Raw genomic sequence first — 26,232 nt, 5'->3', positions numbered from 1 at the left:
GTTGGAGAAGACTCTTAAGAGTCCCTTGGACTGCAAGGAGATCCAACCAGTCCATCCTAAAGGAGATCAGTCCTGGCTGTTCATTGGAAGGACTGATGCTGAAGCTGAAACTCCAATACTTTGGCCACCTGATGCAAAGAACTGACTCATTTGAAAAGACCCTGATGCTGGGAAAGATTGAGGGCAGGAGGAGAAGGGGACGACAGAGGATGAGATGGTTGTACGGCATCACCGACACAATGGACATGGGTTTGGGTGGGCTCCGGGAGTTGGTGATGGACGGGGAGGCCTGGCGTGCTGCAGTCCATGGGGTCGCACAGAGTCAGATGCGACTGAGTGACTGGACTGAACTGAACTGAAGGTCATAGAGATTATTGAAAATAGGTTTCTTTTTGAAAGTTTGGTAGTTCAGGTTTTGCACTGAGTCTGACAATCCACTTTACCTTCTGTGAGAGCTGTGGTCTAGAGCCCATTGTTTTCCAGTGGACACAGAGCTGAGCACCGTTTGCTGGAAGGACCGTGCATTCCCCGCTGGAACCGCAGCATGGTTGCCAAGAGTCAGGCACGCAGGCCTGAGCAGGGGTGGGACGCTAGGCTGGTGGGTTTTGTCTCTCAGTCCTGGGGAGTCTTTCCTATCATCACCTCACTCGCATGGCTCCCAGAAGAAGCCTGCCTCTCCCCTGCCTTGGTTCCGCTGTGCCTCACGCGTCTTTGCCTCTGGTAGCTTTACAGTTTTCTCTTTACTCTGGCTTTGAACAGACTGACTGTGGTGTGCTTATCATTTCTTCATGTTTCTTATCTTTCACTGGGCTTCTTGGATCTGTGAGTATATAGTCCTCACCAAGCTTGAAAATACGGTAGACTGTGATTTTCATCTGGCTCACAGACGGCTCAGTGGTAAAGGACCCACCTGCCGCTGCAGGAGATACGAGAGGCATGGGTTCAGTCCCTCGGGCAGGAAGATCCCCTGGAGGAGGAAAGGGCACCCCACTCCAGTGCTCGTGCCTGGAGCCCATGGGATCGCAGAGGCGGTGCTGTGTGGCTGAGCACAGAGGCACACTGGATATACACTTTTATCGTCACAAATAGTCTTGAGTCTTTTCTGGAATACAGTCAGCTTACCTGGAAACAGGTTAATCTTTCTGGGGTCTCTGTTTCAAGATCTGTTAGACGAGATCAGGGCAGCGCTCCACCCATGGCTAGTTATTTCTCTTACAGAAACAAGACCCTTGCGTCCGCTGCACCAGGGCCCCGCGAAGCCCTGGGTCTGTGGTCTGGCTGGGAGCAGGGACACCCCAGACCCACGGGCCGACAAGACTCTGTCCCCAGGGCCCCTCCGGCTTCTTCTCTTCCTGCAGCTCCTCAGTCCACGCGGGCATCCCGCTCTGCCAAACACTCACCCTGCTCTCTACGTCGCGGTCCTCCCGTGCTCATCCTGCAAACTCTGGCCACTTCCGGCCATTTGCCTCTGCCCAGATCTGCCCCACTTCTTCTCTTGGGGAGGCACCTTGAGCGCCGTTACCCCATCCCCACCACCTGGCAGCACCCTCGGGACAGTGGGTATGGTGAGGCCCCCGGGTTGCCCCCTCCGTGGGCGTCGCCGTCCTGGCTTCCTTGCACCCAGTGTCTTGAGATCGCACTTCGCCTGCCGTCCAGGCTGAGCGCCGTGACTCCAACTTGACCTCCATCTTGACCTCAGCGGGGCCCACAGCTCTGGTTTCTTTCCCAGGAACATTTCAGACCTCACAGTTTCTGCTGCCTCTCTGAGTCACGTCTGATCTGGTCAGGTCGGGGCTCCGCTGAGCGATGGGCCAGCTCTTCTGGCTGGGTCTCAGCAGTGGTGCCTCGGCCCCCTTCTCCAAGGTCTGGGAGCCCAGCCACCATGGCCACGGGGACCCCTCACTCCGGCTCCTTGTGCCACGGCGGGAGACAGCCTTGGGTGCAGCCTCTGCCCTTCCCCCACCCTCGTGCATTCAACCGGTCACCCTGGTCCCCGTGTCCCCTCCCCCTGAAGCCCAGGAGGGGCCTTGGCACCTTCGTCCTTTGCTTCCCCTTGGCCGTCAGCCTGAGGGCGGGTCTTCCTGCCACGCTGCTTGGGGTGTGCCTGCACCCTGGGCACCGCTGAGCACACATACCATCTGACACGTCACCTGGCCGGAACGCCAGGCCCTGAGTGCCAGAAGGAACCTGGGCTGCCAGCTCCACGGGGTGCAGGGCTCTCCGGGGCATGGTGGAGCCCGTGGAACTAACCCCATTGACCTTGAAGCATCTGCCTGAAGATTGGGCAGAGCCAAGATCGAAAACACCGCTCAGCCCCGGGGCCTGAAAACGAGACCCCCGCTGCCTGCACGGCGCCCGGTCCGGCCCCCGCTTCCAGGGCCCTGACCAAGGCCGTTGGGGCCAAGCCATCTGTGCCAGTTGCTGCCCATGGACAGGGCTTTAGGCGGCAGTGGCCTCAGGCCCAGGCCCAGGTGCCCCCGCAGACCTGTGCTGCTGCTCATCCTTGGAACCCATGGGGCCAGCCGGCACGCCTGGCGGGGGCCCTCCTCTGCCTCTTTGCTGGCCAGGCAGGGGCCCCACTCCTGGGCCCAGCAGACAGCTCTGCACATGGCTCAGGTGGGCCCACCACTCTTCCAGGGCCTGGCTCTCTGACGGCACTGGGGAGAGTAGGGAGGACCCCCCTCCATTTTGTGCAGCAGAGACCCAGAGCCACTCCCCACCCGGCCACCCACAGGGAATAGCCCAGGCACCAGCAACCCTGGCACTTAGCCTCCCTCTCCCCCAACAGGAAATATTTTCAACAGCTTCTGCCGGCAGCCCCCCGTGTCCATGCCCAGGTCCGTCCTGGGGTCTCTGGCGCTCTCCACCGCCATGAAGTGCTCCCCACCCGACGGCTGCTCCCTGCTCCTGCGCGTCAATGCCTCTCTCGCGCTGCACGGTGACTGTGACGGGGTCACTCCTGGCTCATGGGGGGGCTCAGGGCTCCTTTTCTTCCCATGTCAACCTGACGGCAGGCTAGGGTGGGGCAGAGAGACCCTGCTCACTGCCTTCACAGGGGACAGCATGGTCTGACAGCCTGCGGACCCTCTCTCCACAGAGAGCCTGCAGGGCCTGGAGGTCTGCTCCACGAGCCTGGACACCCAGGAGACGCAGTGCCAGACTGTGCAGGTGTCCAGGGCCTCCCGCCAGCAAGCAGGGCAGCAGGTGAGGCCAGTGTCTGACCCGGACCCTCAGGTCCAGCCCCAAGCCTGTGCCCGGCAGCACAGCTGTCCCCTGGCCAGTTCTCGCTACCCTCCCCGCTCCACAGCCCATCCCGGCCCATGGACGGGGCACCCCTCCTCCCCTACCCCAGACTCTGGGTTCCAGCTGTGCGAGGTGGAGCTGGCCTGGCCAGGGGTAGGGGGTCAACACCCAGGTCCACAGCTCACCCCGTCCCTGCCCAGCTCCAGGTGCGCTTTGACTGCTTCGAGGTGGCCGTGGCCCAGACCCTCTACGTCACCCTGAGGACTGTCCCCCACTTCTGCGGGGTCCAGCTGGGCCAGCAATACCACATGGAAGGTAGGGACCAGGGAGCTGGCGTGGGCACTGCCCTCCAGCCTCCTGGAGGGAGTGGTGACTGCCGTGGGGCAGGAGTCACCCAGGCAGCAGGTAGGCCATGCGGGACAGGTCCCAGCAAGTGTATTTTAATTCTGGGTTGCTGTCTCCCTGGAGGGGTGGGCTTCCGGAAACCACACCAGCAGAGGCCTGGCTGGGGGTGGCCCCTGGGGCAGAGTGGGCTGGGCACAACACTTCCCTTGTCATTTGCAGACTGCAGAGAGGAGGACGTGGGGAAGAATGTGCCTGACTGCTTCGGTGAGGTCCCTCCCCAGGTGGGACCCCGGCCCCGCTGCCCCTGGGAAGACCCTTGGGTGGTGGTGGGCACCCACAGGCCTCCTACCGGGCTCTTCTGGGAACTCACGATGGTCCTCAGGCAGGCAACTTCCAAGACGCCTGGGTCTGGCAGGAGTCACCATATGCAGGCTGTCACGACAGCTGGAGCCCTGTGCCTGGTGACCCCTGGCCCCAGCATGACCCCTCCTCCTGCCCTCCTACAGCTGAGAAGCTCTCCTACTGGGTGGACCGCAGCCGCAAGGTCATTCTAGTACAGGTGCCAGAGTCGGGGGGCCCTGACTACTACGTGCGGCTTTGTCTGAAGCGGTTCACCTGCGAGGACGCGGGCGCCCCAGTGCGGGTGAGCCCCAGCCCTGCTCACAGTCCCAGCTCCGCCCCCTGTCCTCCCCTGCCACCTTGCCCACAGCCCTGGCCCCGCCCACCAGGCCCCATCCACCAGCTGTCCCACCTGCTGCCCTGCCCACAGCCCTGGCCCCGCCCACAGCCACAGGCCCCGCCCTCCCTCTGTCCTCCCCTCCCGCCCCGCTCCGCCCACCAGGCCCCACCCGTTCCTGTCGCCCCCGCCCACGCTCCTTCCCTCTGATGCAGGTAACAGGGAACAGGGTCTCCCGGAGGGTCTCTCTACCCTACAGCCAAGAGTTGTCGTGTCTGTGCCTTGAGGTCAGTAAGGGTGCGGTCTTGACACGTGAGAGTGGACGAGAGGATGGGCCGACTCTGTGCTGATCCCAGCCCCTTCCGTAGGTCTGGTCAGCGACCCTGATGCGGTGCGAATCCAGACCTGCCCTTTCAAAAATGGTGAGTGCCCTGCGGTGCCCGGGAGAGCGAGGAGGGAGGGGTGGGAGATGGCGAGTCAGGGGTCCCCAAGGATGGGGGCTGCTGGTCCAGCGCGCAGGGCTGACGCAAGGAGGGCTGACGCAAGGAGGGCTGAGAGTAGCGGGGAGGGCCAGCCTCAGCGCCTGAGACAGCTTCAGACAGTAGGTCGTCAGAGCTGTGTTCTGGGCAAGCCCTCCAGGTGGTGGAAGCCCTGCGTGGATGCAAGCGTCCATGTCAGCCAGCGCACAAGCACACGCGGGCGCCATGGCCTGGCCACCTGGGAGAGCCAAGGCCACAGCGGGAGGGGGAGGGGGTCCTCCCCGAGGATAAGAGGTGTTCATCGACGGGGCACACAAGCGAACTGGGTGGGGCCTAGGTCTGGAGCCACGGGAAAAGACACCTGCCCAGGACCCAGCCTGCCCATCACTGAGCAGGTGCTGGGTCCGGTGGCCTGTCAGCAGCCGGGACAGTGTCCCTCTGACTCCAGCCCTGGGGGAGGGTCCCTGCAGTCACGGAGAGCCTCCGGGACACCATCCACTACCACCCGGGGAGCCAGGCGCTGAGCTGGGAGCCCGCCTGCCCCATGAGAGGCCGTGTGAGTCTGTGCTGGCAGCCAGGGCCAGGGGCCCACTGCCTCGAGCTGAAGCATTCAGGCCGGCCAGCCCGCGGCAGGGTGAGTGTCCCCCAGGCAGTGATGGGGGCGGAGATGGATGGCCAGAGCCCTGACATGAGCTCCCCCCAGGTGCAGTACCCGCTCGTGGACACACAGCCCCAGCTCTGCCTGAAGGTGAGTGGCCTGGACCACAGCCTGCCTCGTGCCCTCCCGGGGCTGGCGGAGGGATCTGAGGAGCCAGACAAGGGATCCACGGCATTGGGGCAGGGGACCCACAGCCAAATGTCTCCCTCTGCCTTGCCCAGCCCCAGGGTCCAGCCACCTAGCAGCCCCTCTAACCCCTCCTGGGCCAACAGTGGGGGGTGGGGGTTTGTGACCAGTCCCAGAGGGCCGTGAAGGAGGCCTGCCTGTCGCTGGGCACACAGCCACACCCTGTCCCTCGGCCTCCCGGCAGTTCTCCACGAGCCTGGGTTTCCAAGTGAGGTGCCCTTTCAAGCAGCCGAGGTTCCCAGGTGAGTCCTCCAGGGAATGGGGGCCTCCAAGGGGCGGGGCCCTCAAGGGGACGAGGGCCCTCTGAGGGGCGGGGCCCCAACAAGGGGGCGGGGCCCTCCAGGGGGCAGGCGGGAGGCTGGTCAGGGGCCCTTGCAGTGTGGCCATAGCCAAGATGGTCAGCGGTGGGTGGGCGCTGGGCCTCACCCCTGCCCCCACAGCCTGGAAGATGGCCGTCCAGCCCTCGCCCGCTCCGGGCCACCTCCGGGTGGCCTTCTTCTCGTCGAGCCCCGCCCGCTTCCAGGTGTGCCTGTGCCACCAGGGGAAGACTTGGCCCCCCGCCTGCCGCCGACTGCTCCAGGCCACCCCTGTCCCTGCGGCCTCTGTCAGCCAGGTGGGGCAGGCCCCGTCCTGGCGACCCGGGGGTGGGGTTGACCCCCGACCTTCCTGCAGTCAGAGCTAGTCCCCACGAGGGCGGAGGGTGGCGAGCACCACAGTGACCTGGAGGAGCCTGGTCTGTGCCCCCACTGCCTGTGACCGGCCCCTCCCCCGCCAGGGTGACTCTGCAGGGGACCCTGCAGTGGCCTTTGTGGACATTCCTGGGGACGAGGCCTGTGCACCCAGCACCTGCATCCAGGTAGGTGTACCACCCTGCCCAGCCTCCGCCCACCTCCCAGGAGCTGCCCTGGGCCCTGGGCTGCTCTGGGAGGTCCCTTCAGCCCCACAGCCTCTCTGGATGGTGCTTCTGGGGAAGGAGGGGGCGTGCAGGGTGGGCTACAGGCTGTGCTGACCTGCTCTCTCTGCCCTGCCCCTGCCCGCAGGGCAGGAGGACCGATGTCCAGTTCTCCGTCCCCCAGCAGCTCTGCGGCCTCCAGTGTGGTGAGTGAGCGGGCCAGGCCTCAGTGGGGACTGGAGCTGGGAGGACAGGCACTCAGGGGCTGTCGGGGGCCAAGGGCTGGACCCCAGACTGGCCCGTAGCAGCCCCGTCTCCCACCGTCAGGATGCGGGGGACACTCTGCGCAGGAGGTGGAGGACAGAGGGGCCACCGCCTCAGCGTCAGGCCAGGCTTCTGAGCCTTGACTTGGGGGATCAAGGCTCCTCCAGGGCCTCGCACTGGGTCAAGGGTGTTGTGCCCTCCTTCCTGAGTGCCCACCACACTGACCTGGGCTCTTCCAACTGCCCAGAAACTCGAAGTCCCCGGCCCACCTGTCGCCCACCCAGGAGTCCCAGACTCCTGGACTTCAGACTTGGCAGGATCTAGAGGGAACCCTAACCCTACGGGGCCTCGGTGTGGCCCAGGGGGTGACTCCTGCCTGAGGGCCAGGGGTAGGGGGGCAGTGAGTGGCACAAGGGCAGTGGGAGTGAGGAGCAAGCACACTCTTCTTCAAGTGCAAACCTCTGCCAGAGCTGAAAAGCAGACAGGAAGAGGGGTGCCTGGAATCCAGCACTCTCACCACCCCGTCCACTTATGGGCAACTGGGCAGGTCTCGAATGGCCTCTGGGCGCAGCTGAGTCTCAGCAATGCCAGGGCGCCCCAGTCCCGCCCACCTCCCCTGGCAAATGCTCCAGGGCCTGCATCCACTTCTCCCCTTACCCCACCCGACCACAGCCCCCACCTCCCCGCCCCAGCAGATCGAAGGGGCGATGGTCACCCCTAAGAGCCTTGTGTCTGGACTGGGGCTCCGATATTTGCCAGTCAGATGGCATGGTGGGTGGCCTGGGGCTATGACTGGAGTGCCATGCTGGGTGAGTCCCGGGGTCTTGTGATCAGTGAGAGCACCTGGGCCCAGCTGGAGTCGGGGAACCTGGGAGGATACTGCTCCTGAGGTCAGGGTAAACTCCCCCGAAGATGGACGTTTGCCTGCTGACCGGGCACTGGCTTGGCAGGACTGGGCACGGGGCCCTGAGAGGGTGGGGTCTCATCCCCTCTCCTGCTTCCCACCTCATAGTCGGAGGTGGGCTAGGGGGGCGTGTGAAAAGTGAACGTTGAAGTGTTAGTCGCTCAGTCGTGTCTGATTCTGCGACCCCATGGACTGCCACCTGCCAGGCTCCTCTGTCCATGGGATTCTCCAGGCCAGGATACTGGAGTGGGCTGTCATTCCCTTCTCCAGGGGATCTTCCTGACCCAGGGATCGAACCCAGGTCTCCTGCACTGCAGGTGGACTCTTTACCCTCTGAGCCACCAGATGGTTGAGGGGGGGTCTATGCCCCCACACAAGGCTTGCCTGAGCCAGCCCCCCATTCCTCTCTCCCCAGCTGCCACCCAGGGAACAGCAGCCTGAGGCCAAGTATCTCACCAAGAAGACACGGGTGCCAGGTCCAACTGCAGGGATGCGGCAAGGGGCCAGCTCACGTCTAGACACCCCAGGCCTCTGTCGCGAAGGCTCGGCCTCAGGGCATGCACTGAGGGTCCTCACCTGGCCCCAGACTAGGGGCCTGTGTACCTCTCGGGTCTCCAAAGGCCTGCAGCTACTTGGGCCCTTGGACGATGCCAGGACTTTGGGTCAGATGAAGGACCTCCAGCCCCTCCTGAACCCTGAGTGGGACCAACAGAGTGGCTCCATGGGCAGCCCCTTCCCCAGATGGGCCAGCCCCTGATGCATCTGTCTCAGCCTGGCCCAGGCTCCCTCTGGACCACCTGGGGTCAGGGCCAGCATCCCTGGCCCTGAGCACGAGGTTCTCTGGAGTGCAGGGTGTGACCCCACCCTTCCTGGAACTGACCAGGTCTGGGGGGCCAGGTCACCCACACACGTGCTGGGGTCCACACCCTGGGTGCCCCCACCGGCCCCCACCCTTCAAAGAGTCTGCTAAGAGCCTGAGCGCCCAGCACCCCAGCACCCAGCCTTCACCCTTGCCCCCAGAGCTGGACCACCTTCCACTCCCCAGGCCCCTAGCCAGGACAGCGCGGTGAGGGACGGCCACTCCGTTGGCCTCAGGGGCCGGCCAGCTGCCAGGACGAGCCATTCTCAGACGCTCTGCACCCCCTGAGGTCACCACGCGCCACCTGTGCTCAGGAGCCACAGGGCGCCCTCGGCCCTGCCAGCGTCATTTCTGTGTCCCAGGCCAGCGGTCGCCCAGCAGTCTGCCGGCTGGGCCTGCCCTCATGGGACCCCCTGCCAGCTCACAAGGACCCCCGGGCCGCCCCTGCCGGGCCGCTGTCTGGAGTCACCTTCACCGCACACGGGGCACGCAGGGCACATGGGGCACGCCGGGGCCGGGCCCCGCCCCTGGCCTACGCTGGGCTGCGTCTGCGCATGCGCACCTCCCTCCCCGCCCGGCCTGGGCTCTGCCTCGTTAGTGGAACACAGGCCCCTGGACGTCTCGTCATCGCTCCCTTAGTGGGAGCTGCTGCCCGAGCCGACAAGAGGGGTCGGTGGAGCCCACATGACCCCTCCCTGAGAAACTCTTGTCTGCCTGGCTCGCCGCTTCCCTTGAAGACAGGGAAGGGGTCTGCAGGGCCAGGGAGCCCTCGTGGGGACTGGGGGACCACGGGGCCGCGTGTCCCCCCTGAGGCGGGATGGAGGCCGTGACTGCAGCTGGACCCCCGCCCGCGGTTTGAGAGGGGCTGTCGCGCCCCCAGCCCGCAGATCCTGTTCCCCCACCTCGGCCAGGCCTGGCCCCCCGCGGGCTGTGCTCTGGGCTCACGCAAGTACTCCTGCCGTGCTCTGGAGACCCCTGTCCGCCCCAAGTGCCCCGTCTGCATCAAGGCACAGAAGGAGGTGGGGACCAAGGTCCCCACGCCACAAGTTCCGGCTTCTCACGCCTGGCCTGCCTCGGGGTCCCTGCCTGTGCACAGAGACTGCGGCCCTGATCCAGCACCTCCCTCAGGAGGAATCCTTGACCCGGAGGGGTGGGGAGGTGGGTTGGCTGGCGGGGTTTGGGGGCCGGGTGCTAGAAACTGAACAGATGCAGGCTCCTCCACTTTGCAGCAGCCCTGGCCATCCCACAGGGGGGAACCGGAAGCCCAGACAAGGGAAACGACTGCCCTCCTCTCCAGGACTAAGGACCTGCCTGGCCACAGGGCTGGGGTGGGGAGGGGTGCTGTCCAGGATGTGCTGCCCTCGCATGCTGGTGGCACTCAGCCCAGGGCTCTGAGCTGGGCCGTCCATGCACACCCGGAGCCCCGTGGCCCGACAGGCACGCTGCCGTGGCCAGTGAGAGGCTGCTCCTTCAGCAGGACCTCCCCTCCCCAGCCCGGCCACACCTCTGCAGGAGAGCACCAGTGCGGTCAGGCCCCAGAGTTCCCTCCCCGCCCCCGCCCCCCAGAGCTCACAGGTAACCCGGGTCTGTGTGCCTCACCCATTCATCCCCTCATCCCCCCAGCAGTCCCTGAGCACCCGCTGGGCACTGCCCTCTCCCAACACCAGGAGCACACAGCACCGGCTCTGGGGCTGCAGACCACGTCTGCTCTGCCCTGAACTGCGGGGCCCCAGGTCAGGAGTCTCAGCCCTAAAGCCCGGGCAAACAGCCATCAGTCACCTACCTGGAGCTGACCTCCGCATGGGGAAGACAGCTCACAAACAGCTGAGCCTGTCACTTACGTGAGTGCCTGGTGTGAGAAGGCGGAGGCCGAGAAAGCAAACAGGAAGTCGTGTGTGTGGAGGGGTGCCATTTAGAGCAGAGTGGTCCCAGCATGACCAAAGAAATGGGCGATACCTCGGAGTTGCTCGGATCCAACGTTCTTGGCGGTTCGAGGGGCGTCCTAGTTTGCGGGAACGGTAGCCTGTGTAGAGGGAGTGGGCTGCTGTTGTGAGCTGTCGTCTGCAGTGAGGAGTGTGGAGCGGCTTGCCTTTGCCTGCTCTCTGCGCCTGGAGGTCAAGCCGAGGCCAGGGTTTGGGTGTCCAGCTGGAGTCGCCAGAGGAAGAGGGGGCAGCGGGGCAGGCAGGGCTGGGCGCTAAGTCCTGGCAGTGGGGCCTCCGGACAGCAGTGCCCGCGGTTCGGGGGCATCTCTGGAGGCAGGTGTGCACCCAGCCCCCAGCAACAGGTGCCCCCTTTCCCCTCTTCCGGTCAGAACGCGAAGGGCGGTCGTTCCTGAAGAACCTTCGTGAGTACAACTTCCAGTAAGATTTTGATGATTTTAATTCTTTTAAAATGGCTGCTTATTACGTTGAGACGACTGACCCTTTTTTCCCTAAAACTCTTCATTTGCACGTCTAAACATTTTTCCACGCTTCCCTGGGCGCCACTGACACAGCCTCGGGATAGGGCACAGAGGGTGGTGGGGCGGGTGTGAACACGGGCCCTACTGGGGAGTGGGCTCCAGGCTGGGCGCCCCCCCCCCCCGCCCCTGGCCGGAGGATGCAGCGTCTGGGCGCGGGGCGTGCGGGAAGGGGCTGGGGGCGCGCGGCAGGCTGCGAGGTCCGAGGACCGTCCAGCGAGCGCGGACTGAGGGGGAGTGGGACTTGGGAGACGCCAGGGACTCATGACTGCTGTCGGGTAGGGACACTGGGGGCCCGTCTGGCCCTAGGGCGTGTGCGCAGCCGTGACCCCTGGGGAGGGCGTGTGCCCAGCCGTTGGGAAAGAGGCGCTGGGGGTGACGCAGCTCACCGGGTGGGCGCACCTGCCTCTCCGCCGGGAAGTGGCACCTGGCGCCTTGGGCGAGCGGCCCCTGCAGCTCCGACCCGCGCGGACGCGGGCTCAGCCGCCGGGAGGACCAGGGGTGGGGGGCAGAGTCGGCCGCCACTGATACCCGCAACCTCAAGTTCTGGTTTCCGCCGGGGGGTGGGGGGCGCTGGCGGCCTGCGGGGGAGCAGGTGGGGAGGGGAGCAGCTGCGGGGCGGGCCCTCGGGACGAGGCTGGGGCTTGGGCGGCCCTGGAAGGCGAGGGGAAAGGGGCGCGGCTGCTGCGGGAAGCGGGCCGCGAAGCTCCGGAGCCGGGCGGGGCGGGGAACTCAGGAGGGTCTGCGGGGTCTCCCGCCGCCCCCGCAGCGCGGCGGCCTTCCCTGAGCCGAGCGTGTGTGAGGACGCCTCCCTCGCCTTGGGCTGCAAGTGTCTGTCACGCCTCTGACCCTCCCAGGAGGGAGCGCAGGACACGCGATCAGCTCCCGGGCGCGCGCGCCAGGCGTGCGTCCGGAGGCCCGAGCGTGCCGCAGTGCCCTCCTCGCCCGCGGGAGAACTCGTGCCAAGAAGAAAACCCCGGCGCGCGTAAACACTGCCTGAAACATATGTTTTTAAAATATCTTGTATGTCTCACTTTAATTATTAAATGGTAAAATTGACGTTTTGATTGAAGTTTTACTTTATATTGGAGTATAGTTTATTTACAATGTTGTGTTAGCTCCAGGTGTACCGCAGAATGTTATTTATCCTCCTCCCCCCCGCCCCCCATTAAAGACTGACTTTTTGATTTCGGTGCACAGTTTTCTGAATTTTAACACATTTGGGAGGCTGTCACTGGCACAGGACACACAGTTACCTCACCCCCAGATTGCCCCTGCCATAGCTTTGGGGCACACTTCTCCCCACCCGTAGCCCCTGGCCACCGCTGATATTCTCCAGGATGGTGTGGCGTTCTCCGTGGAGGGACGCAGGCAGCAGGCAGCTGGGACCGGTCTCTCTGTAGCGCCTTTGAGACGCGTCGTGGAGGTTGCTGAGTCACCAGTCTGTTGCTTTTGTGAGGCAGTCGCATTTCATGGCGCAGATCACCACGGTTCACGCACTGAAAGACGTCTGGGTTGTTTTCAGCTGTTACAAATCAAGCCTCTAGCCGTATTCGTGTACAGGTTTCCGTGCGAATACACATTTCCATTTCTCCAGGTTAGACACCTGGGCAGGGTTGCTGTATCTGGCAGTAAGTATACAGTTACCTGGGTAAGGAGCTGGGAAAGCACCTCCCGGAGTGGCCGCGTGGCTCCACCTTCCCAGCATCAGCTCTGGAGTGTTCCAGCTGCCGCAGTCCTCCACAGCACTTGGTATTGCCAGCATTTCTTCCTCGCTGTGTTTCGTCGTCCAGTCACGCCCAACTCTGCAGCCTCACGGGACTGCAGCTCTCTGTCGATGGGACTCTGCCCTTTCTTCCTTCGGGGGCTCTTCCCAGCCCAGGCATCCAACCCGAGCCTTCTGCATTGTCAGGTGGATTCCTTACCACGCAGCCATCAGGGAAACCCATTTCTTCTTTAGTTTTCTGTTACCATTTCCTCAACAGGTTTTTCCAGCCCCGAAGTCTCTCTCCTTTCTTCAGGGACTCCGGCAGCACAAATCCAGCCCGGCTGTCACGGCCCTGTGGGTCCCTGAGACCGTTCGTTCGTTAACGTCTCTATTTCTTAGACTAGTTTCTACTGATAAATCAAGGTCAATGATTCCTTCCTCTGTTATCTCCACTCTGCTAGCAAAACCACCCAGTAAGTTTTGTTTTGCCTCACTTACTGAATTTTTCCGTTCCGAAATTTCCATTTGCTTCTTCGTATCTTTCTATTTCCTTGCTGAGTCATTCCGTTAATATTTTGTCAAGGCTCTTTACAGTTTCTGGTTAAAAGCTGGTTTAGAGTCCCAATCAGATAATCCAAATTATCTGTGGCAGCCCATCACGTGTGTCTATTGTCTTTTCTTGTGTGAGTGGGGATTTTACACTCTTCGGACACCTGGTGACTTCAGCTTCCACCCCGACATCTGAGTGTTGCGGGCCCCCCCTGCCCGTGGAGAGGGCTGGTTTCCTATGGGCTCGGGTTCCACTGTTCCGCGATAGTCAGTGTCTGCTGTTCTGATCAGGTCTGTCCCCGTGTGCGTGCCTCGCACTTAGTCTGAGACCTGGGTGGAGGTCTGCTGGTCAGATCAGTTTTCCAGTCATTTCGCACATTAATTAGGGTCGGATCCACGCACACTCAGGCTAGTGGCAAGAGCAGGAGTTCAAGACTTTAAAGCTTCTGGTGTCATTTCCCTAAATGTCTTCCTCTCCAGTATTTTCCTGGTACTTTCCACTTACCTGAAGGTTCCCTTTTCCTCCACCAGAAACCATCCATTTCTGCATTTGTGACGCATTTGGGGCCAAATGGCAAGAGGCCATAGAGGAAGAAAGCTGCTAATGACTGAGTTCAGCAAGGTTCCAGCCCCCAAATCAACATACAAAATCCAACCGCATTTCCATGGATTAGCAACGAACAAGCCAAAGAGGAAACTGAGAAGACAATTTCATTGACAATAGCATCGAAAAAAAATGAAATGGATAGGAGTAAGTTTAACAAAAGGAGGCAAGACTTGTACATGTAAATCTCATAGCATTTCTAACAGAGGTTGAAGAGGTCTAGATAAGCAGGGACACATTCAGTGTTCATGGGGGTGGTTCAGTCGCAAAGTCGTGTCTGAGTCTTTGCGACCTCACGAACTGCAGCATGCCAGCCTTCCCTGTCCTTCACTGTCTCCCAGAGTTTGTGGGGGAAGACTCAGTATTGATAAGATATCAATACTCCCCAAATGGATTAACAGATTGAATGCAATCCCTGGGCTTCTCAGGTGGCGCTAGTGGTAAAGAATCTGTCTGCCAATGCAGGAGACGCGGGTTCGATCCCTGGGTTGGGAAGATCCCCTGGAGGAGGGCATGACAACCCACTCCAGTGTTCCTGCCTGGGAAATCCCATGGACAGAGGCATGCACTGGTGGGTTCCAGTCCCTGGGGTCACAGAAGAGTCAGCCGCGGCCGCGCACACACACATCCAATCCCTATCAGAAGGTTAGCAGATTTAAGGGGGCCAGAAATTAACAATCTGACCATAAACGTGTGTGGAAATGTAAAGGACACAAAACAGCCAAAACAGTTCTTTAAAGGAACAAGGTTGGAACACTTACAGTTTCCAACTGTAAAACGCACAAGGAAGCCACAGCAGTAAGGACAGCACGTGTGGGGTAACAGGACTGACACACGGGTCAGTGGAGCAGGGCTGCACGTCCAGAAGGAGGCCCACAGACTCACGATCCAACGGTCTGTGGCAAAGGTTCCACAGCTTTCAGTGGGGAAACGACAGTTTTGCAATAAACGGTGCCACGACAAGCGGATATCCACACGCTGACAGAGGAGTTTGGACCCTCACCTCACGCCATACCCAAAAATTAACTTGAAGTGGGCCATGAACCGAAATGAAAGAGCTAAAGCTATGAAGCCTTTAAAATGTTGGAGAAAAGCTCTGTGCCCCTGAGTTATGCACAGTGTCAGGTATAGCGCTTAAGACAGAACCCAGGGGAAAATAGACTGGCTTGGTCAAAAGCAAGTGTTTTGTGTTTCAAACTCCAGCCGTAAGACAGTGAAAACTGGGTAAGTGTCCACAAGGCATATATATGTGTGAAAGAGCACTCAGGACAAGACACACACACACTTAAGATTGTTCTGTATATTTATATAAAGAACACTCACAACTCAAAATAAGACAATCATACACTTAACATGGTTCTGTTTATTTATATAAAGAACACTCACAACTCAAAATAAGACAATCATACACTTAACATGGTTCTGTTTATTTTACCACAATTTACAGACATACATGGGCTTCCCTATGGCTCAGCTGGTAAAGAATCTGCCTACAATTCTGGCGACCTGGGCTCCTCCCGGGGTTGGGAAGATCCCCCGAAGGGAAAGGCTACCCACTCCAATATTCTGGCCGGAAAAATTCCATGGACTATATAGTCCATGGGGTCAAAACGAGTTGGACACGACTCAGAGACTTTCACTCATTTCACAAACGTATATAACATTTTAAAGAACAGTAAGAAAAGCAGCCCGAGTGAAAAACAGGCCGGGTGTTTGATTGGACATTTCACCGAAGGAGGAGTGGAGCTGGGTTTCTTCCTTGGTGAAATATCTAATCAAAACTGAGAAGATGCTCAACATCATTAGTTCTTAGGAAAATTCAGATTGAAGCCAAATGCAAAACAGTGTCACACCCACTGGGACAGTAATCAAAATGAAAGATGATAACAAGTGTTGACAAGGTCATGGGAACATTGGAAACCTCGTATGTTGTTGGTGTGGACACAAAATGTGGAGCCGATTTCTTCAAAAGTCACACATAGATGACCCAGCAGTCCCATTCCGAACTATCTCCCTAAGAGAAATGACAACGGATGTGCGCATGGAGACGCGCACAAGCGTGTGCATACCAAGCTTATCCATAAGAGCAAACACGTGGGGGGAACAGCCCAAATACCGACCAGCTAGTGCCTGGGTACGCAGAATGGCTGGCTACAATGGAATTTTTCCAGCAGCCATGTATAGATGCGAGAGCGGCCCATGAAGACCAGGCGCCGAAGAACTGATGCTGTCACCCTGTGGTGCGGGAGAAGGCTCTAGAAAGTCCCTTGGACATCAAGGAGATCCAACCAGCCCATCCTAAAGGACAACAGTCCTGAATACTCATTGGAAGGACTGACGCTGAAGCTCCAATACTTTGGCCACCTGATGCGAAGAGCTGACTCTTGGAGAAGACCCTGATGCTGGGAAAGATTGAAGGAGGGAGGAGGGGACGACAGAGGATGAGACGGCTGGATGGCATCACCGACTCGATGGACGTGAGTCTGAGTAAGCTCTGGGAATTGGTGATGGACAGGGAGGCCTGGCGTGCTGCGGTCCACGGGGTCACAGAGTCAGACACACTGAACAACGGCACCATCACCGTGGAATCTCGTTACGGGAATGAACTATGGACCCATTACATCATGGATGAACTTCAAAATGCGTGTGCTTGGGAAAAGCAGGCAGACAGCAAACGCTACAAGGTGTAGATTCTGTTTATGTGGAATGCCCAAAAAAGGCAAGTCTATGAGGACAGAAAGCAGGAGCGTGGTTGCCGGGGGCTGGGGTGGGGGACGAGTGACTGCTTATGAGGACAGGAGGTCGTCAAACCTGCTAAACTTGGACTGGGTGGTGGTGGCAGCACGGAAATTTTACTAAAATCACTGAATTGTGGGCGGCTCATTGCAGTCATTGAAAGTGGGTGGACTTCATGGTATGTAAATTATACCTCGATAAAGCTGTTTTAAAAATACTTTTCACAGATTTTATTAGATTTCCGTTTAACTCTATGAGAAATGTTTAAAGTGGCTCAGACTATTTTTAACATGAGGGATTTGACTTATTATTAAAAATGCAGAGAGCGAAAGGAAATGGCTGACGTGGACCTGCCTCTGGGGCCCCTGGTGGAGGACTCCCCATCCCTTCGCCCCCACGAGTTGGAGGGAGCAGGCCCTCAGGAGGTGGGGGACCGAGGGGAGGCTGGGGTGCTGTCTAGGGGAGTGGGCTCCTAGGTGGAGGTGGCTCCAGTGAGACGGCTGGTCGCCAGGTTAGCCAGGACAGCCTGGTGGCCGCGCAGACAAAGGCCTGGAGTCGGCACGGGGCCAGGGTGGGCTTGGATGGGCACGCCTGAGAGAGGGGGCGTCAGGAGGCAGGCACCGCCTGGAGGACCCCAGTAGGGACACCCGAGGGCGGGCAGCGTGGGCTGTCCGGGCGGAGACTGACATGTCGCCAAGGGGCTGGGCCAGCCCCACAAGTCCCCCGCCCTGCCCCTCCCTGAGACACCCCCCCCCCCCCGCCACCAGGCTGGGACTCCTCCTCTTGGAGCCCCAGTGTCCCCAGGGAAGGGCCTGCAGAGCGGCCCCCCGCCCACCCTCCCGGCCATGCGCACCGAGTAAACGGGCCCTGCTTCCCGCACCCGCAGACCTTCGGCCCTCGGGCCCGCCCACCGCAGCTCCTTCCTGCCCAACAGGGCTGGGAAGCCCAGCAGGGCCACCCCTGGCAGGGACCCGGGCTTCTGGCTGCAGTCAGCAGACCTCTGGGCCCGGGTCTTGGAGGCACTGCCACAGCAGGGCTGTGGCCGCAGCCCCAGGCTGGCCGCCTCCCCCTGCCAACCCCCAGAGCCTGCACACACCCGTCTCCTGGCCCCCAGCTCATCTGGCCGTTAGTGCCAGTGGCCACCGGCCACAGCCAGGCATGTGGGTCAGGCGCCCGGCAGATGGTGCAGCCGACCACGCATGACAAGGATGGGACCGAGCGGCCTGTGCGGGGGGTCCCGAGGAGCCTGCTCCGAGTTCCCAGGTACTCCAGCGCCCCCGCCCCAGGCTCAGGACAGTCTCGCCGGGATGGGATGGGCCCCCCAGGCACTCGGCTGAGGGCTGCTCTGGACCGAGGGGCCTTGCTGTGCGGGGCAGGGGGGCACCCAGGCACCTGGGAGGGTCCTCCTTGGGTGTGACCGGCCTTCTGCTTCCTGCTCCATCAGGGACCCAGCCACCTCCCCTCTCAGTCCTTCAGGAAGACCCGGAGCCCCCCCACCCAACTCTGGCCCCAGAGTCCACCGGGCTCGCCCACCCTGCCAAGGGACCCCACCTCGGGGCGGCTCCCCAACCTCCCAGGGGCCCTTGACGCCTCTCCCTCAGATCTCGGCGAAGCCCCTCCTCCCAAGACCCTGCTGCCCTCGTGGCTCCTGGACCCCCTCTGGGGCTGAAGGAGGTTCCTGCGCACGAGCCAAGCCAGCACGCACGTGTGCTCTCACATGGGTGCACGTGTGTGGTCACCCGGCCACCACGGCAGCCGGCAGCTGGCGGGTGGGAGGGCCTGGGGCGGGAGTGCCATGCCACTACCCTCTGCCTCCCGTCACCAGCTTCCGACCTCCCGGCCCACCCGCCCCCACAGGTGCTGAGTCACAGGGGCTCCCCCTCGGGCTGTGGGGGTGTCGGGACGGAGGGCGAGTCACAGGCAGCCGGGCGCGGCGCAAGTCCTAGGTGCACAGGGCCGCGTGCACACACAGCAGCCCTGCTCGGCCACAACGCATGCACACAGCAGCCAGACACACTCAGGCCACAACGCATGCACACCAGCAGCCAGACACACTCAGGCCACACAGATCCACACACCCTGACACCCCCAGGTACACACAGCCTGCTGTACCCAGGGGCGTCCCCTGGGAGCTTCCTGGAGGGGAAACGGGGGGCTGCCGGCCGACTTGCACAGGGACCCCACAGCAGCCCCTTCCCTGCTCCAGGGCAGCCCGGGGTCCGGGGCGCCTCCTCTGGTCCTTGGAGAAGGGGGGGCCTGCTGGGAAGGGTGCTGGGCCGGCCTCGCCGGGGAGTCTCAGCGGCCAACACGCCTGACCTCTCAGCGGGGAGAGCTGAGGCCGGCGGAGCTCTAGGAGGAAGGCCCACGACCCCACCTCCCCTCTCAGCCCCTCCCTGAGACACCCCCTCCCCACTCAGCCCCTCCCCACCTCCCCACTCAGCCCTTCCCTGAGACCCCACCTCCCCCCTCAGCCCTTACCCAAGACCCCACCTCCCCCTCAGCCCCTCCCCCTGAGACACCCCCTCCCCACTCAGCCTCTCCCTGAGACCCCACCTCCCCCTCAGCCGTCCCGGCCACCCAGCCCACCCAGGAGGAGCTGGTTGTTGGGGAATCCAGGCCACATATGAGCAGTGGCCCCAGGGGTGTGTTGCTGGTCGAGGCTCGGCTGCCCCCCAGGTCTGCTGTCCCCCAGCACACAGGCTCCCCCCACCTCTCGGCTCTCTGCAGAGCTGCCAGGGCTGACATCTCTCAGGCCCGCTCTCAGCAGAAGGGCTAACACTGACCCCGAGAACCCCACTGCCTCATCCCCGTCACAGCCTGAATCCACCATGCCCACCGGTCTGGGTCATTGGCCCCGGGCTCGGGGGAGTCTGGTTCCCTCCGGAGGGAAAGGACCCTTTGGGCTGGCTCCGGGCTGGGGAGTGGGGGGCCTGGGGTGAGCAGGAGCCAGCGATAGTGAGGCTTGGGGCAACTCCGAGGGAGGCTCCGGGGCGGGCTGTGGACTCCACCCCACACCCTCCCCTCAGATAGGCCATGCCGAGACAGGCGCCCCAGTCCAGGTTTCTCCAGGCCCCGCCCGCGGGGTGAGGGAGGAGTGGGCTTCCCCGGGTGTCAGGAGCGGCTGCCAGGCCTGGCACAGGGCTGGAGCCTCCCGGCCCTCCCGGTCACGGGCCCCAGGACCCAGGGCACCTGCGGCCCACAGAGGAGCCGCCGCCCCGACACCAGCGCCCGGCTCCCCGGCTTCAGGGCCCTGCCCCTGCCCCACAGCCCAGGCTCGGGTGGGGTCCGGGGCCACAGGGTGCAGGGCAGACGGCCCTCCTCGCCCTCCTGCCAAGAAGCGGGCTCAGGCTCCTGGGGGCTGGCTGTGCGGGGACACAGGAAGGCCCCGGACCGGGTGTCTGTCCTCCCGGCAGGTGTGGAGGCCCTGTGCCATCAGAGCTCCCCGCCCGCCAGAGGCCTGGGCCTCGGATCAGGGCAAGCAGCCTCCCAGCAGGAGGGGCCAGAAGCCAGGTCGGAGCCAGCCCACCTTCCTGAGCTCAGTGTGGGGGGGTGGGGGCCCAGGTGGGGCGGGTCCCTGAGCTCAGTGTCGGGGGGTGAGGTCCCAGGTAGGGTGGGTCCCTGAGCTCCGTGGCGGGGGCCTGGTGGGTCCCTGAGCTCAGTGTGGGGGATGGGTCCCACCCTCAGGCACCTCCCTGGTGCATTCAGGGCTGACTGTAGGTGACCTGACCCCTAAAGCCCTTATTCATCAGAGCACAGACCCCCACCCATCTCACTGTACCTGGGCCAGCAGCGGGGGTCTGTCTCCCAGGAAAGGGCCTCCTTGCTGGGACCAAGCCAGGGGGAGGGCCGCGACCTGTGCTGGAGGGGTACGCTCTGTCTGCCCCCGCCCACCCAACAGGCCTGACTGCCAGGAACCCTTGGGGGCTGGGGCAGGAGGTGGGGTGTCTGTTGTGTAATCCAAGCTCGGTTTTGCCAAGGCTGCCTGGAAAGCCGGCCAGCCTGGAAGTCACGAGCCAGAGGCCCGGGCAGAGCCCCTCCACCCCGCCGCCTCACAGAGACCTCTGTGGAGGGTCAGACCCATGAAACACCCCAGGCCGGCATGTCATCGGCTTGGCCTCTGCACCCCCAGCCACAGCCGTGGGTCAGAGATGAACTAGGCCCAGCGAGCTATCCCTCCCTGTGCACTGGGGCCAGCACCCGGCCTGGCCAACCCCACCCCTGGTGCCCACCCGGGACCCCAGGCGGCCCGCACTCCAGCACTGCTCCCTCAGCAACCCCCGGGGCTGGTGAGCACACCTGTGTGGGGCCGTCCCCTCCCAGCCGCGGTGCTCGCGAGGGTCAGGCAGGCGGGTGGGCGGCCCTCTCACTGCTGCCTGTCTAGCCTCCGTACCGCTTCGCGGGCTGCCCAGCCTCTCCCTTCAAGTTTCCTTCTGCGCTTTCTGCAGCATGGGGGTTCCACTGGCCAGGGTCTGGACGCCCAGAGGGCCTGCCTGGGACCACTTCCCTTTTCTGAGCAGCTGGGGCACCAAAGCCAAGCCAAGGTTTCGTTTCAGGGGCCGTGGCAGAGGAAAGAAACTTAGTGACGCCCGGCCAGCTGCGGCGGGTAGGTTTCGATCTGCCATCCAGACTCTCCCTCGGAAGCTCAGCCAGCGCCCACTGGGGTGGGGGGGCACCGCAGGCCAGGCTTCCATGCTTCCCAAGGGAAGCCCCTGAGGGCGAGCTGTGAGCTGTTTCTAAGGGAGGCTCAGTACTAAACTGGCCGAGATGTTAAAGCGTGGAGATGGGGGACCAGCCTGGTGCAGCAGAGCCCCTGGACAGGGCAGCCTCTAGAGCAGGGCCGCAGGGAGAAGCCCCCGAGCTGGCAGCTGTGCCCAACACCCAAGGTGCCAGCAGCCTCAAGGCGGGCTGGGGTTCCTGCCCGCAGGAACAGCCTCGTCCTGGTCCCCAGAGGCCCTGGGTCAAAGGAGCCCCTTCTCCCTGCCCCCTGTCCCAGGCCCGATGGACAGGCCTAGTTCTGACCAGCAGGACAAACCCAACCCCTGCAGGGTGCCTGCACACGCCAGGGGCACAGGCTGGCCTGGCAAGTGGGCCCCTGATTCTGGGAGCCTCCTTGCCTTCTCAGCTGGCTGCAGCACCTGGCGACTAGATGGGGGGGGGTGCCTCCCACTCCCCATGGCTGGACTGGTCCCCGTGCCCAGTGGATGGACTGATGGAGCACGGGGTGTAAATGGCGGGGGGGCAGTGCCCAAGACCAGCCCAACACCCTCCGCTGCAAGTGGGGACCAGGAGCATGGTGACATGGGGTCAGTGTCACCAGAGAGGGGGTGCCTGTCCTCCACCCTGAGTGTCCTGTTCCTGGGAGGGGCCTGGGAGGATGTGGGCAGTCTCCAGGGCATCCACCCACATTGGGTGGCCCCCCAGGATGCCTGGCCTCAGGAGCAGACCCTGGGGAGACCCCCGGCCCCAGGCAGGCCACGAAGAGCCACTGAGTCCCTAAATGGCCCAGCCAGGAGCCCCCATCCCTGCCCATCAGAAGGGTTTTCCAGCTTCACTTTCTACAGCCTCACATCTGCTCTAACTTTTGACCCCAGAACGCTTCTGGCCCAGGTCTGTTCCCAGGGCCTTCCAGCAGGCATGTGAGCTGCACACCCGGGCCTGCGCTCTGGGCTCTGGGCCGTGTGCCTGGCCCCACTGGACTGTCTGGACAGCTTCCTTACTGGCCCCCTGGTGCCCAACTCACTACCCGGGCAGAGGATTCTCATGGGGGGGTGCCCAGGGCAGGGAATGACAGACCCTCCACGGGCCCCCTGGCCCCACACTCTCATGCACGCATTTCCACCTGGACTTGGCCACAGCTCCCACCCACCACCTCACCCTGCACCTGTCAGGCCAAGACCCAACCATGGCCACCTGCATTCTCTGCACTTGGAAGTCTCCGTCTCCTGGCAAACTCTTACCCATCCTTCAGAGCCCCTTCCAGCCTCTTGGGGCCACTGCCAGACAAGGCTCCAAATGAGGGCTGGCAATGACCCTCCCGCCACCCAGATCCAGCTCCTCTCTCAGGGGCCCTGAGGGCACACCATGTTACCCCCTCCCCAGGGCGCAGAGGGTCAGAGAAGAGGGTGGCAGGGAAGCCAACGCTGGGAGGGAAGCGCCTGAGCCCCCCACCCTGCCATCTTCCCCAGAAAAAAAGTGAAGAGTGTTACGCGGGGTCCAGAGGCCCCTTCTCCCCAAACCTCTTCCCTTCTTACCCCAGAGTAGCCCAGAAAACACAAGACGTCCGTATAATACAAAACAATTTAATTGAAATACTTGTATAAAAAAATATGATTTCCAGACATCTCACTTTTGAACTGAAAGAAGCCCCTATCCACAGTGCCTACACACACCGGGATCACAAACACACAGCTGCTGAAATAAATTAAAGGCTTGAGACTCTGCCCCCCACCCCCAACCTCCAGAGCCAACAAGCAGACTGTACAATGTCAATAATTTAAAACCCACCCCCTAGGCGCAGGGCTTCGAGGTGGCAGGGTCACCCACACCCCTTAAATTAGCCACTGTACCAGCCCACCTTCTGACAGACACAGGAAGGACTGGGGCCTGGGGTCCACACGCACAGCCACCCCCCTCCTCCGCCCACAGGCCTTAAGGAGGTAGGGCTGCTGGGAGGGAGAAACCTTGACAAATAAATTAAACAATAAATAGCCCTCCTCGGGGTCACCCCATAAATAAGACGCCTGCACGCGCACGCGCATCGGGTGGGCGGGCAGCAAGGCCTGAACGCTGCATTCTTTGTGCAGTCGCGCCCAGACGAACACCGAGACGTTGGGGGGGGGGGTCACCAGGGGCCCTGTGCTCAGGTGAGATGAGGCCACAGGACTCGGGAGTGCTCCTGGTCCCCCACATCAGACGCAGAGGTGCCAGGCGGTCAGGGCCCGCTCCCGAGTGGCACAGGAGAGGGACGGTCTCGGCAAGCACCGGCGGTGGGCAGGCAGGACCTGGCTTGGTCCGGAGTGTCTTTGGACAGACAGAGCTTGAGAAAACCAAGTCCCGTGAGAGCAGCGTTGGAAAAGGCACTCAAAGCAAAGGAAACGGGTTGGTGCCAAAGGCAAAGGTCACCAGGGGTCAGAGATCACTGCTTTCGCAAAGGAGCAGACAGCCTGGTCAGGGCAGGGGGTCCCTCCGGCCCCCGCGGCCAGGCGCAGGCCCTGCTCACAAGCTCTCACTGCTGGAGGTGGTGCTGGCCCCATCGTCGGTATCCAGGGCGCAGAGCCGCAGGTCACAGCTCTCTGGGGTGCCCCCCTCGGCCCCCAGCATCCAGGGGTGGGCAGAAATCTGGTCCAGCGAGGGCCGCTCCGAGGGCCGCAGAGACAGACACCACTGAATGAGCTGCTGGCACTCTGAGGAGGAGAAGAGGATAAGCACGAGGCCCGCCGCGCCCCCCACCCCCGCAGCCGGCCCAGCCCCCACACACACCTGGGGAGACCCTCCTTCGGAAGAAGAGGCGGCCCCGGAGAATCTCCTCATCCTGCTCGAAAGGAATGTCCCCGCACACCATGTCGTACAGCAGCACACCCAGGGACCACACGGTGGCCGAGCGCCCGTGGTAGCGGTGGTAGCGGATCCACTCCGGGGGGCTGTATACGCGGGTGCCTGGAGGTCACACGGGACTTAGCACGCCCGCCCCGGAGCGGCGGCCGGCAAGGCACACGAACGCAGCGCCCGCACTCCCGGCGGATCCTCTCCGCAGCTGACCCTCTCCGAGGCGGAGCCAGAGGACTGGGCAGCCACGACATCCTGCCCCTTCTCGCCCTGGAAAAACCCCGGCGGGCGGGGCCTCCCGGGCGCCCCGCCCCCGCAGCTGGCCCGGCGCGGGCGGCGGGTCACGTGAGCTCGGGCTCGGGTTTCACAACAAACAGATGTGAGGTGAGGATACGGGAGGGGCGGGGAGCCCCGGCTTCCCCGGCTCCGCAATGCGGGCATTTCTGCGCGGCGCCCCCACGCTTCGCGCGCGCGCGCGCACGGAGACAAGCCTCACGGCGGCGCCGGGCTCCCAGCCGGGCCAAGGGAGTCCAGAGCCCACCCCGCGCCCCCACCCACCGGACACAACGGCCCGAGAGCCCACTCTGGCCGTGCTCGAGAGCGAGCCGGCGCGGCGCGCGGCCCCAACAGTCGCCAGCCCCTCGGCCCTCCCCGAGGAGAGGGCGCTCACCGTCGAAGTCGGTGTAGACCGTGTCGCGGAGCAGAGCGCCCGAGCCGAAGTCGATGAGCTTGAGCTCGCCCGAGCGCAGGTCCACCAGCAGGTTCTCGTCCTTTATGTCGCGGTGCACGACCCCGCAGCTGTGGCAGTGGCGCACGGCAGCCAGCACCTGAGCGAAGAAGCGGCGCGCCAGGGCCTCGTCGAGGGCGCCGCGCTCCGTGATGAAGTCAAACAGGTCCTGCGCCGGCTCGGGCCGCTCCAGCACCAGTAGGAAGCCGTCGGGCCGCTCGAACCAGTCCAGCAGGCGGATGACCCCGCGCGCGCCGCCGGCCGCGCCCACCTTGCGGAGCAACACCACCTCCAGTGGCACAACCGCGCCGGCCTAGGGGACACGGCGGTCAGCGCGCTCCACCTGGTTCCCGTGCCCCTCGTTTCGCCCGGCGCCCCCCGCTCCGCCCGGCGCCCCCGCCTGCGCTTACGATGCTGCCCCACTCGGTCACCCGCTCCTTGACCACGTGCTTCACGGCCACCTGGAGAGAGAGAACCAGTGGTCAGGCCCGCGAGGACGCAACGACGCGCGCGGGTCGAGAATCCCGGGTGCCCGGCGGCCAGACTCACCGGGAGCCCGTCAGCGATACGGCTGCCAGCGTAGACCGTGCCGAAGCCGCCGCTGCCCAGCACGGCGCCCACCTGATACACCTTCTCGAAGCTCTCCTTTTCCGCCTTGGCTGCGGGGAACCCACAAGCAGGGTTGGGGTGGCTGGGGAACCCAGCCCCCGGTCTCCTCCCGACCCGAGTGTGCCCCAGACCCCGGCCCCTCGACTCTAGTGAGCCCCAGGCCCCCGGCCCGCCGACCCTAGTGCGCTCCAGACCCCGCCGCCGCATACCTGGCTGCAGGATCTTCACCGGGAGGTGGTCCACGCCGCCCGGCCCGCACAGGTGTGCCAGGGAGCCGAACTTGGAGAGCAGCATCGCGGGCGGCGGCCGGGCGCGGACCTCGGCTCCAGGTCTCCGCGCCGCCTCTCGCCCGGTCCGGCTCCCCGCGCGGCGGCGGACGCGGGAGGGCGGCCTCCCGGGACCGCGCGGAGCCCCGACCCGGAGAGCGGTAGGGCGCGCCGGTCTCCGAGCTCGGGCGAGGCCGCCCGCGCGGCACAGTGCCCGGCAAAGCCCCGCGGGGACCGCGCGGACGCGACGCAGGCCGAGGCGCTCACACGCGCCGGCCGCCGCGCCCCGGGGTTTTGGGCCGCGGCCGCGCGTATCCCTCCGCGGGGGCGGGCCAAACCAGGCCCCGCCCCCTCCTCCCGGGCGGCGGCGAGCCTTCCGGGGTGGGCGGGGCAGACCAAGGGCGCGGCGAGCCGGCTGGGACTAGCTGGCGGGAGCGAGGCCGCGGAGGCGCACGGCGCGGCGGGGCGCGGCGCGCGCGCGTCACTCCTCCGCGCGCACACGGGTGCCCACGCCCGCGCAGCTC

The 26,232-nt window shown here is 63.3% G+C and overlaps 2 protein-coding genes across 2 annotated transcripts; one reads left to right on the top strand and one right to left on the bottom strand.

Annotated features, from left to right (window-relative positions):
- Positions 322-12,148, top strand: IL17REL (interleukin 17 receptor E like). Its single transcript, XM_018048934.1, has 13 exons — positions 322-2,938; positions 3,098-3,204; positions 3,444-3,558; positions 3,808-3,852; positions 4,095-4,231; positions 4,480-4,551; positions 4,633-4,686; positions 5,447-5,491; positions 5,772-5,829; positions 6,028-6,200; positions 6,363-6,443; positions 6,633-6,685; positions 8,063-12,148. Exons 1-13 carry the CDS (start codon positions 2,830-2,832, stop codon positions 8,163-8,165), a joined length of 1,152 nt encoding a protein of 383 aa, XP_017904423.1. The 5' UTR covers positions 322-2,829; the 3' UTR covers positions 8,166-12,148.
- Positions 22,845-25,979, bottom strand: PIM3 (Pim-3 proto-oncogene, serine/threonine kinase). Its single transcript, XM_018048933.1, has 6 exons — positions 25,652-25,979; positions 25,383-25,492; positions 25,244-25,294; positions 24,777-25,146; positions 24,041-24,217; positions 22,845-23,964 (listed from the first exon to the last, which is right to left on the bottom strand). Exons 1-6 carry the CDS (start codon positions 25,734-25,736, stop codon positions 23,777-23,779), a joined length of 981 nt encoding a protein of 326 aa, XP_017904422.1. The 5' UTR covers positions 25,737-25,979; the 3' UTR covers positions 22,845-23,776.

The sequence above is a fragment of the Capra hircus genome, chromosome 5 (genome assembly GCF_001704415.2).
Source record: "Capra hircus breed San Clemente chromosome 5, ASM170441v1, whole genome shotgun sequence".
NCBI classification, from domain to species: Eukaryota; Metazoa; Chordata; class Mammalia; order Artiodactyla; family Bovidae; genus Capra; species Capra hircus.
The sequence above is the reverse complement of the archived record's forward strand: the minus strand, read 5'-3'. Positions and strand labels throughout refer to the sequence as shown.

Bases quoted from the DNA above. Each gene is read 5' to 3' on its own strand.
- PIM3 (XM_018048933.1), bottom strand. From the start codon at position 25,736: ATGCTGCTCTCCAAGTTCGGCTCCCTGGCACACCTGTGCGGGCCGGGC. The intron at 25,493-25,651 runs GTATGCGGCGGC...GGTTCCCCGCAG, and splicing joins GGTGAAGATCCTGCAGCCAG to CCAAGGCGGAAAAGGAGAGC. The intron at 25,295-25,382 runs GTGAGTCTGGCC...CTCTCTCTCCAG, and splicing joins GTATCGCTGACGGGCTCCCG to GTGGCCGTGAAGCACGTGGT.
- IL17REL (XM_018048934.1), top strand. From the start codon at position 2,830: ATGCCCAGGTCCGTCCTGGGGTCTCTGGCGCTCTCCACCGCCATGAAG. The intron at 3,853-4,094 runs GTGAGGTCCCTC...GCCCTCCTACAG, and splicing joins GAATGTGCCTGACTGCTTCG to CTGAGAAGCTCTCCTACTGG. The intron at 5,492-5,771 runs GTGAGTGGCCTG...GCCTCCCGGCAG, and splicing joins AGCCCCAGCTCTGCCTGAAG to TTCTCCACGAGCCTGGGTTT.